Source organism: Hakea prostrata, chromosome 4 (assembly GCF_041222555.1).
Source record: "Hakea prostrata isolate BN-2017 chromosome 4, UWA_Hpros_2, whole genome shotgun sequence".
NCBI lineage: Eukaryota > Viridiplantae > Streptophyta > Magnoliopsida > Proteales > Proteaceae > Hakea > Hakea prostrata.
Window position 1 is genome coordinate 40517450 of NC_142603.1, and position 12285 is coordinate 40529734.

A 12285-nucleotide genomic window follows, 5' to 3' on the forward strand; every position below is an offset into this window, starting at 1 on the left:
TAACTTCTTGGATCAAACCAAGAACCCTTAGTTTGATCTTGTTAACATCCAATCAATGTGTTTTCCTTACTAGAATTGTAACCTATCAATCTTTAATTCCTTACCCTTGATCATACTATATTTCCTTCATGATCTATGTTTAACCTAATTAGGTTAACCTTCTGGTTCCTAAGTTGTAACTTGGAAACTTGAATTGACTAATGGTTTGATGTCCTCTATAGACTTAGATGCTTCCATTAGAGTTTCCCCCTTATTTTGTACCCTTTTGAACCACCAAATTCGGATTCATATTCTAAAATTTCTGATTCTTGATGGCTACTTGTCTCGTTGGTCGACTCATTGGTCGAATGGGGCAGACCAATCAATTGACCAATGGGTACAACAACCCCATTCTTGGTCTGTTTTGATTGAATTGTGATCTTTCCTTCTATGTATCTTTCCTAACTCATTGTATACACTTGTTTAAGACTCTTTTCTCAGGTTTAGTCAAGGTCTTACTTGATTCTCTAAGTTCCTTTACGAGTTAGAAGGTAAGGACTGTTAACTCCTTAACTACATAGATCACATACTCTCTGGTTTCTATCTTTATGAAACTATGAGTTTAATTAATGTTTGTATACTTTTACTTCTGATCTACTATTGTGAGAATAGTAGCACTTGTTTATGTAATCTTCTTCATTATTCATACTTATATGAATTGGTTATTATCATGTTGTTAATAATTAGATCATGACTGTATATTCTCTTTTATATGATGATGTGTTGACTATGTATGTCATGACTGATCTGAGATTGTATCTGATTAGGTATGATTTGGGATTGAGAGGTGTCCTTTTGACACTTCTGTCCTTGGACATTATCGAAAATAGTATGGGATGTTTCCGGGTTGTCCATCAATGCTTTCCCGAGTTATTGATTGTCATACCTAGGGCTATCTAGCAGTGTTTGGCTAGGATGTTCTCGTTATATCAGACCCGATTCGGAAGGGTATTGAGACCAAGTGACCCATGGCAGCAATGGGGATTCACGGGCGCTCAAGACCGGTAACCAACCCGTGAGAGGATGGGAATCACATTGTGGGGGCCATGTATTGGAGGGTTGCATATGGTTAGACTTGGGCTCATAGGTGCTTAAGACCGGTGAGTTATATCCGTGAGAGGACGTGAGAGCTTCTCGTTTACCATATGTGGATAATCAATAGGGTTGATGAGTCCGTATTTGAGAGAGTCGGATACACTAACTCTAGTGGAAAGGATACTGGAAAGGATCCCGAGAGGGGAGGAATGAAAGTATCTGGACCTGACTTGATGTAACTAAGTAGATGACTTGCATTGGGCTAGGCTTCACCTTGACATGCGCCGGTACTTATACCAAATGGTTGTGAGAGAGAGTGTTGACTTCACCCCCTGCCATGGAATGTCTGAGAGGGATGCCGGACCCACTACCAACAGGAGCCGTATGCGTGACCTACCCAAAGAAGTACGGTGCTATGACTTAAAGCATGTCTGCCATAGAGACCAGCATACATAGAGTTTAGATGCATACATACATTATCTGTTTCATATTGCATTGATTCTTGTTATGGTTTGCTTCCATGTTATTTATGTTGTTATGGATTAACTACCTTATTGAGTTTCTTCGAAACTCATTCCTTTTGTACATTGTTTTGTTAGACTATTCTACAGGTATTGATTACTATGGCGAACAGTACGATGAAGCGCAAGCCGATGAAGCGTACTACACGCAAGGTGTTGGCAACAATCAAGATTTCCCTGATGATCCCTCAGTTGATCAAGTTGCGTACTACGATTAAAGACAACGTGGAGGTGGAACGTCTCAAATGGATTGATGAAGTCCACTATTTTGAAGACGTCATCTATAGAATAGAAAACTCTGATGTTTAGTTATCTTTCTTAGTTCCTTTGATTTAGTTGTTATTTCTTTTAACGACTTACATATTGCGTTCCGTTGTATTTTGTGGAGTGAGTTTCCACCTCACTTTACTTCTTTTGATATCTACAGATATCTGGTATCATTTTCCACACTCTGATTATACTGTTTATTCATTTCTAATTTTGAACCTTGTTTATAATATTAAACCTTGATTATTTCCTATTTATGATTATGTTATTGTATATGTGGGAGGATGATTTCCTTGATACTTGATCTTCGGGGCTGTGGATCACACTCTCGGGTATGCCAGTTAGGGTACTGGCTGGGAGGATGTGACAGTTGGTGATTGATGGGCAACATTAGCGGAGTCAATAACTTCTTTTTGAGAAAGGGCTTCATCAGTCCCTTCACCTTCAATCTTGAGCTCTGGAGTAGAGTCGTCCTCAGCTGCATTTGCTGCTTCTTCTGGAGTTGGGGGAGGGTTGATAAAGTCTAAGGGATCGAGGGTTGAAATGGGAGGAAGCTCAGGAAGACCCTCTGAATGTGGCATCTGAAGGGTGTTGAATACCTTGGGATCAAGGAATCAGTGCAACTTATTAATGTCTAGGAAAGAAGTTTGTTGCAGAGCAAAAGTGAATGCTTGATCCTGACACACCGAAAGGGCCAACTTGAGGTTTGCAAACTGGGGGACTTGGAAGTATTCCTCCAACACCTTCCTTCTCACCTCCGTGGACAACTCCCCAGATGGCAAAGCTGTAGAATCCGAAGCACCTCTCATTGACTCAACCGACTCTTCTTTTTCTTTCTTCTTCTCCTCCAATTTGGTGAGGACAGTAGAAGCTTTGTCCAGCTTAGTCCGAGTTTCTTCTCAAGAGACTTGGCTTTCTCTTTGTATTTCTCTCGACTAGCCTTCAATTTTCCCTTCTCATCCTTTAAAGTTTCCACCACCCCCTTATGATTTTCTAGATCATGCTTGGCCTAGTGGTAATTGTGGTTCCCCGGCTGGCAAAGCCTTTGCGAAAGCTTCAATTCCTCATATAGGTGAATAGTCCAATCGGCCACCTCTGCAAAGTAGTGAGCTGCCATGAATAAGTACCTGTAAACCAAAAAGATCCAATGTGCAAAATGTCAAACAAAAAATCCAAGGCAATAGAAGACTCAGTTAGGTATTTACTGGTATGCATTGGGAAAGAGCTCCTCATCCGAAGAGTTCTTCATAAACTGTTGGTCGAATGGGAGGGTAGAGCTTTGATCAAGAGATATCAAAACTCTCGAACACTGATTCCCGGGGTGAAATTCCCCACTGGGGAATGAAAACATTTGGGTGTTCTAGGAAGGTGTACCGAACGAGAGCATCATTCGACAAAGCTTTTTGGCACTTCTATGGAACCACCCAAGCAACTTGCCAAGAAGGATCAATGGTTCTTCTTGAGGGAACCTCTGGCGCGACCCTTTTCTTTGGAGCCTTGGCCAGGGTGGGGGGGGGGTTGACTAGATCTGTAGGAGTAGCAACAGTGGGACCAATTGTCTTTGGCTTTGGTGGGGGATTCCTAGCCCGATCCAGGTGCATCATGCTATTTCTAGCCGCAGTCAAGGCATCTATAGGAATCTCATTCGTCACTGCAAGAAAAATGAACATTCGGGTTGGAGATTGAGAAAATATGTTAAAAACAAGTAAGTACAAAACTAGAGCAAGGAGCATACTTTGGGCAAAACCCCATAGCTGCAAGATGGGAAGGTATTCCATGGAGTATCCATGGACAACACGAAAAATCCCCCTCAAGCCGATTGTTTTCTCAAACGATTTCCATCTCCTTGTGATTAAGTTCGAAATGGTTGTTCATTTCATCAAGGTCCTCTTTCATCCTTTCTTGAAAATCAGTGATTAAAGGCACAACAGAAGGAGGGCGGCAAAACAAAAGGTACTCCCTCCATTTCTTGGTGGTGAACGAGAGGGTTTCATGCTCAAAAAAGTTGCCCAAGAAATCAAGCCTCCAAGACAACCATTTGTCCAGGTAATACCACCTTTGTCAAGAATGAGGGCAAAGCATAAAAAAGTGATGAAATAGGGAAAAGGTTGGGTAAATGCCCAAATGTGACAAAAGCTAACAAACTGATCACTTTAAGCCAGCTATTTAGGCTAAGGTTGGTCAGGCAGATCAAGAAGTGATTGAGGAATTTGACAGAAACAGAATGGAGTGGGAGACATAAGCCACCGATAAAGGCGTTGAAGTAGATGGTGAAAAATCTCTCGCCGGGATTGTTGGACCTCTCTTCCTTGGTCGCAAGTCGTATTCTCATATCCCTTAGGAATGTCTAAGTACCTTAGGAACTATCCAGGTCCAAAGTGGTGAGAGAACAAGGATAAAAATCCAGACACCTTGCACGTAATCCATGTGCTAAGGAGTGCATGGTTCTGCTTGGGTTTAGGCTAGGGATGCAACATTCAACCTATTTCTATTAGGCTTGGGCGGGAAAGGATCGTGGAAACTCCTTTGGAGTTGGAACAGGGGACGTGGAGCAAAAGTTGACATTGAAAAATTGTGCAATAGAGCGGGTGTGAGAAGTGGAAGGGAGGTCAGATTCATCGATGGAACCAAAATCAAATTCTTCTTGAGGATCACAATCCCCCTCAGTCGGGACAGATGAAGATCCAATTGGGCATTGGAGTGTGCTAACCTAACCACCTCCACAAACTCGCCCAGGTCATCGTCAATCTTGCTGTCAATCCAGTGAAGATTTCTTATGTAAATATTTCAGATGATTGCCTCCAGGCAAGTAACCCTGGTTTGGCAACTATCACCTTCACTAGCATAGCCCTCCCAGGTGGGTTTTTGTTTTCTTCCTTAGGTTCTTAGGAACTTCAAACATAAACCTATGGTTGGGACCATGACCCTATTTCTTAACCATGATGAAAGAAGAAACTTAGTAGTTAAGAAGATGCGTAAGAAAATAATGCAATAATAGACTGGGAGCAAGATCGCGAGCAATGAAACAAGAATTGTGTATGTACTTGTAACAGAAGAAAATAGGGTGTATTTTTTTTTTGGGGGAAAGATAGCTTGTTACTATGGGGTGGGAATTAAATTACTAATATATGCCACCAAGTGGGTGCGAACCCAGGACCTCCCCGTGGGAGGGCAGGTCTTTAACTTCTTGACTAACCCATATTTATACCTCCTGAAGAAGCATAAGCAATCTTGACTGGACAGAGCAAATTCAAAGAAATCAACAATGGAGATCATGAGACAATTGAGTTGCTCGAGAAACCATAATGACGAGCCATCTTGTCAGGTGACATGTAGCGTTATAACTAGAGATTATGCTTGAGAAGCCCAACAGTCATAGTTCCATTTAATTTGGGTAGTTAGGTGGCTAGCATACCAAGAGTCCAGACAATTGATTGGACAACGGTGGTCTCGAATTAGATGTCGGGTAGCAAAACATCTCATGTAACTGTAAGTGCCAAAGCACGGTCTAGGGGGCTAGTGTTATGTAAAAAAATTATTTGAGATAGTGAACGAGTTTACATCCGGGATGAAAACCAAACAAGACTAACCTAATTGGCTAGGAAGTTTCCATAATAGTCAAAAGGAACTTATGGAAGTGCACATCTATTATAACCCAAACGAGGGAACCAGATAATCCTAAGGAGAATACCGCAATAGGGGGGCTTGATCAAAGGAATCGGATGGGGAGGCACGCAAAATCTTCCCAGGTATATAAACGATAAGTAAAGCAACATAAATAGGGGGTTCTCTTCCCAACGCAAGCAAGAAGAATTCACTAGAATAATGAGAGTTTTTGCATGCGCCTTGATTTCTAATACCAAAGCTATTTATAAAAGTTTTTTAAAATAACACATCAGCCTTTTGTCATGATTGCCTTGCCCTAAGTTCCTTTAGTAACAATAGTCAAAAAGCCCGTATACTCCGCTTTGAGCGTGTTTCTTCCTCCGCTTTGAGCGTGTTCTCTGCCTCTCGTCGTCATGATCGTTGCTCTTCTTATTTTCCCTTTTGGTCTCAGGCCTTCCCACGATACATTCCAGCACCGTTAACCTGTGTCTCCTCCTTCTTTCTCCCTCTCTGCTTCCCTGCCTTTGTGTGTTTCATTCTTTTCCCTCTACTGTAGAGCACCTATGTCTAATTCATCTCTTACCAGTAAGGAACTCGTTCCTGTTCATAGCACCTCCACTTCTGAGGGCTATTCTGAACCGCTCCCCCCTCCTGCTCCAAACTCTGCAGAATATGCTGAAGAGAGTTCGAATTCTGAGGTTGAACTGGATGAAGCAGAAATTGGACGTGTTCAGCAACTATGGCAACACACTCTGGTTGGTTCGATCATGGAAGGTAGACCGTTCCGCCGCCAAACAGTTACAGATGGTCTCTTAGCTGCCTGGAATCCTACACACAGAGTTGAGGTTGCCTTTCTTGAAGATCGGAAATACTGTTTCCATTTTCAACATCCGATGGATAGAGATAATGTGCTTCACGATGGCCCCTGGTTGGTTGCCGGAAATCTTTTATTCTTCAACCCTGGAACTTAGAGAAGAACTGGGATTTCACCAAATGTGAGTTCTGGATTCAACTCCACCATCTCCCTATGGAACTATAGGACTCCTCTATTATTTTGAAAGTAGTAAAGAAAGTTGGAACTCCTTTGAAGATCATATACATCGACGGCAACCAATTCGGCAAGCGTCTTTGCTATATCAGAGCCAGAATCCAGGTAAATATTACTAAGCCTTTAAGAGATCGGATTAAAGTTCATAGTCAGTTGGGAATCCCCACCATTGTTGATGTAAAATATGAAAGACTTCCTCTCTTCTGTTGTGTGGTATGCTGGGTCATGAGGGGAGAAAATGCACCGTTAGATTTGATATGCATCTTCAACATCATCGGGCCCATCAGTGTCCTGATCCTAAGCGTTGTAAGGATGTTCCTCCGCCCAAATGCCCACCTGAAGTTCGTGGTACCCACCCTGATGATTGACTGTTATCAACGGCAGTGGTACTATATGATATCAATATGATGCCGGCTCCTCAATCCGAGCAACATACCAGAGAAGGGGAAGACGACTCTAGGGCAGCATCTTCTGACCCATCGCAACAGCATGGCATGGGACAGAGCAGCAGCACCAACACTATGCAACAGACTGAGACAACAGCGATGTCAGATGATTTCCCTGTCACTGATGATTTGCTTCCCAACCAACTGTCGGGTCACGCTTCCCCCAACATCTCTGTCAATTCGGTTATTCCCTCTCTACTCTTGAATCATCTCCAAACTCTTTCTCCCATTATTGCCCCAGCCCATTCACGCATCAATCCCATAAATCCCCAAGGGCCCCACCATCATAATGTTATCCCTAAACTGACTCTTCACACTATTACCTCTCCATCTGTCCTTCACGAATTTCTAAAAGACAGTCCCCAACATTCCTCAGCCATCCACGCTCTCCTTCAACACTTGGCACAATGCCATCTCTCACCGGCCCACCATAACCCTAATCCTACTCCATCTTCTTCACACGAACAAACTGCCCTCATACCTGCACCTTCCCAACTTTTGGCATCACCCTCTCTCCTGTATTCTGACCCGCCTTCTCCCACTCTTACTCCAGTGGATCCGACCCCTCAAAGCTTCAGCAACTTCCTATCTCATTACTCCCAATCATCGGATCCCTCCACACACCCCCTCCCTCTTATGTTCTCGCCTGGACAAGCAGACTACAATCCCAACTCTACTCCTGGAAAGGTCTCTCGCCCTGTGCGTATTCGTCAGACTCCAAAGAGCAGGTCTGCCCTCTGCATTGCTGAACCATTGCGCAAATCACCAAGAGGGAAGAAGGCAAGAATTTCCAAAAAAGATATGGATACAGAAACAGTGAATGAACTTGTTGATCTGATTACATCTAAGACGCATTTTTTAGCGTATGGACCCGTGGGATCTGGGGTACAGACCCGGGGAGCAATGAAACTCTTCAGTTGGAATTGCCGTGGCCTGGGGAATCCACGTGCAATTCGTGCGCTCAAGCATTTTTCCACCTCTAAACATCTTGATTTCATTTTTCTCATTGAAACAAAGCTACAAGGGAATGTAATGGAGCGAATACAAAGGAAGCTAGGCTTTGATCACAATTTTTCAGTGAATTCTTCTGGCGCATCCGGTGGCTTATCTATTTTATGGCAGAAGCACCTCCAAGTGAATATTCTTCTGTCCAACCACCGCCTTATTGATGTTGAAGTATCACATCTTAACACCAGCTTCTATTTAACCTATGTTTATGGGGATCCTGTCAAGCACAAGAGACAAGCTATTTGGGATCAACTACTCCATATTAGCAATGGTCGTCATTCACCATGGCTATGCATGAGAGATTTCAATTCTTATCTCGGTTGGTATGAAAAAGTGGGGGGTTCTGAGGTGTAGGATCGTGACACTCAAGGATTTCAAGATATGCTATTTTATTGTCAGTTATTGGATCTTGAAGCTAAAGGTCCCTCATTTACTTGGAGTAACAGAAGAACCGGTTCAGCTAATATACGCATCAAATTAGACCGGGGCTTAGCTAATGTGGAATGGCGGACGAAATTTGACACTGCTATGGCTGTGATCAAACCAGCTCTGTACTCTGACCATAATCCACTGGTTATTGACACTTCAGGAAAGACTCCAAGAGGTCGTCGGCCTTTCCGCTTTGAGGCAGCATGGCTTAAGCATCCAGACTGTTTATTAGTCATTAGGGACTCGTGGTGCATTCCTCCAATTAGCAATGGTGATCATGTTTTGGTCCAGAAAGGTCTACAATGTAAGAAAGCTCTGTTGAAATGGAATAAGGAATCTTTTGGCAAAATACAAGACAATATCTGACAACTGAAGGCCAAGTTGGAGACAATCCAATCACAGGGAGTAGCAAAGTTCTCGGTGGAAGCTGAAAGGGATTTACAACACCAATTGGAGGAGGAATTACTTAGAGAGGAAATCCTGTGGCAACAAAAATCAAGGGTATCTTGGCTTCAAAGTGGCGATCATAACACACACTTCTTTCATACTTCAACTTTAGTCCAACGACATTGGAATCGTATTGAGAAACTGAAACAAGGTGATGGACAATGGACAAAGTCAGAAAAAGAACTATGAGAGGTCTTGTTAAATCACTTCTCAGAGGCCCTGACTACCCAAGGAACGAATACTGTAGCTATCCAGCAAGCATTAACAGATCTCGATCCAGTGGTCACTGAGGATACAAACTCCCTCCTATGTGCTGTTCCTAGTTCAGAGGAGATCTCCCAGATTTTAAACTCAATGGGCCCCTTGAAAGCTCCAGGCCCTGATGGACTGCCCCCACTTTTCTTTCAAAAAACTTGGCACATTACACAGGATGATGTTAGATGGTGCTTGACTTCTTTCACACAGGAATTCTTCCGACTGAGCTCAACAACACCTACATTTTTCTGATCCCAAAGGTGGATAACCCTGAACTCCCGGAACAATTTCGCCCGATCAGTTTATGTAATGTGGTGGTCAAGGTAGCATTGGCAATATTAGCTCACCAACTCAAGGTTCATCTGCAAGGTATTATCTCCCCTGTTCAATCTGCTTTCATTCCTGATAGATTGATCTTCGATAATATCTTTATTGCACATGAGTTGTTTCACTATATCAAACAAAAAAAGAAAGGGAAGAAGAAGCTGATAGCTCTGAAATTAAATATGAAAAAGGCGTATGATCGTCTTGAATGACATTTCATAGAGGCAGCCCTCTTAAAATTGGGATTCTATAGTAAATGGGTCCTCTTGGTCATGCAGCTGATTCAATCAGTTTCCTATACTTTGTTGGTTAATGGAGTTGAGAGTGGGTCCTTTTCTCCAAGCCGGGGCATTCGGCAAGGAGATCCCCTTTCTCCCTTCATATTCATTCTATGCTCGCAGGTTCTCTCTTCCATCATTGATATAGATGAAGCTGCAAAGCTGGTACAGGATATTCGGGTTCGCAATCGCGCACCTCCAATATCGCATCTATTTTTCGCGGATGATTGCCTTCTTTTTGCTGAAGCTAACCTTACTCATATTACATGTCTCAAGGACTGCTTCTCCCTCTATTGCATGGCCAGTGGACAGGAAATTAATCATACCAAATCCAGTATCACTTTTAGTCCAAATACTCACCATCGGATTAAGAGGTGGTTCTCACGTGTGCTGAAAATTAAATATGGAGAGGGACCTTCCAAATATCTTGGTCTCCCCACGGAGTTTGGGGTTTCCAAGAAAGAGGTATTCAGAGCAATAGGAGACAAAGCGGCTAAGAGGATCGAGGGATGGAAGTTCAAGTATTTATCACAAGCTGGACGGGAAACATTATTAAAATCCGTGATCAACAGCCAATCTTCATATGCAGGCAGACACTTCTCCCTTCCTGTGTCACACCATGATAGGATTCGATCTATGATGATCAACTATTATTGGGGTGGTAATGCACAGAAGAAGAAAAAATCCCATGGATCTTTTGGACACGGTTGTGTCATTCAAAAGAGAAAGGCGGCTTGGGCTTTAGGAACCCCTTTCTACAAAGCAGAGCACTACTGGCTAAAGTAGCATGGCGACTTTGGTCTGATCCCACCTCTCTATGGGCCAATCTCATTAAGGCAATTTACTTTCCTAGATCATCCTTCCTTGAGGCTACTGAAGTCAACAAAGCTTCATGGGCATGGAAGAGCATTCTGGTTGGTCAACAAGTGTTGAAGGAGGGACTCATTTGGCAGATTGGGAATGGGCACTCCATCAGTATTTGGCAATCCAAGTGGCTTCCAGCACTTCCTAATTGTTCAATATATAGTCCGCGCCCAAGCAACTGTGGTTTGAATACAGTCGCTGACTTAATAGATCCTATTACTCGCAGCTAGAAGACGGATGTTATTACTCAGTTATTCTCTGACACAGAACCCAAAGAGATACTTAACATTCGGCTATGTTCATGGGACAGAGAAGATACATTTAGATGGAGTGGATCTAAGAATGGTGTGTTTACTGTGAAGAGTGCTTACCATTTCCTTTCTAACAGCAGAGATGTCAAACGTAAACAACAGCCATTGTCCTCAAGAAGTCATGAATGGGAATTGACCACATCGGCAAACTGGAAGCTGTTATGGAACATTAAATCTCTTCCTAAGATAAATACTTTCTTATGGAAGTGTTGTGCTCAGGGAATAGCTACTAGTGCAAATCTGAAGAAGAGGCATGTACGGATTGATCCTAGCTGTATGCGGTGTGGATTTCCGGTGGAAACCATTGACCATCTGCTGTTTGATTGCCCATACTCTCGCTCTATTTGGTTTGGCTCCAATCGGCTCTCCGAAACAGCAGCACTTACCTCCCCAAAAATGCCTTAGCTCCTCACAAAATGGGATGTGAATATATTCCCTTCATAAGCAGACAAAAGAGCAACGTTGTCCTTATTCTCATTCATTTGTTGGTCAATTTGGTTAGCCCGTAATGATCTTACTTTTGGCTTCCGACTGCCCAGCCCAGAGGAAATACTTGCTCAAGCCCAGAGATCATATAATCAATTTGCTACGGCTCACCCAAGTTTGTTTCCAGGACACGATTCCCTTAACCAGATTCAGGTCTCTGAAATGTGGATACCACCACGAGCCCCATTCTCAAAACTGAATACGGATGCAGCCATGCCAGTCAAGTCTCAAATGGGAGGTCTAGGTGTTATTCTACGTGATCATCGTGGCATCCCAATCTTTGCTTTCTCCCAGAATGAGGCGTTCACATCTGCTTTGTTGGGAGAGACCTTGGCAATTAAGGAAGGAATTTCCTTTGCAGCTCAACGGGGATTTCTGCATTGTGAGGTGGAGTCAGATTGCCTTAAGCTGATCAATCTCCTCACTGACCCACAGAGTATCCCGCACTTGGAAATTCAACAGATAGTTGAGGAGATACAGTTTCTCTCAAGGGATTTCACAATTATCAACTTTCGCCACACCAGTAGGGATGCTAATAGAGTAGCTCACTCCCTAGCACAGCATGCTCTGTCCTTAGCAGGCAGGACAATTTGGCAGTTATCTGAATCTTGGCTTATTGATATTTGTAATCAAGATGCCTTGTGTAACCCCTGCTCCTCTATCCAATAAAGGTCTGAATTACCAAAAAATAAAAAAGAAGATTTCACTTACTTTTTCCCAATATTTTCTAAGTGAGCATTTCTTGGAGTTGTTCCCAGGCTGACTTGACCTGTGGAGGCGGCTTCCCAACATACTAGCCGGCCACAATTAATTTTGTGATTGCATGATCAAACTTTGAATGGGTCGAGACAAAGTTCAGTCGCAACAAACCGTAAGTAGATTTCAGAATTCTACAAAAAATAAAAGGTTGCATAAAATCCA

At 42.9% G+C, this 12285-nt stretch overlaps 1 protein-coding gene across 1 annotated transcript; it reads left to right on the plus strand.

Annotated features, from left to right (window-relative positions):
• Positions 1-10601: 10601 nt before the first annotated feature.
• On the plus strand, positions 10602-12033 carry LOC149018884 (uncharacterized). Its single transcript, XM_089154003.1, has 3 exons — positions 10602-10617; positions 10835-11152; positions 11381-12033. Exons 1-3 carry the CDS (start codon positions 10602-10604, stop codon positions 12031-12033), a joined length of 987 nt encoding a protein of 328 aa, XP_089010129.1.
• The last annotated feature ends 252 nt before the right edge of the window (positions 12034-12285 follow it).

Coding starts and splice junctions, on each gene's coding strand:
- LOC149018884 (XM_089154003.1), top strand. Junction 11,153..11,380: donor TGTACGGATTGATCCTAGCT/GTATGCGGTGTG, acceptor CAATTTGGTTAG/CCCGTAATGATCTTACTTTT.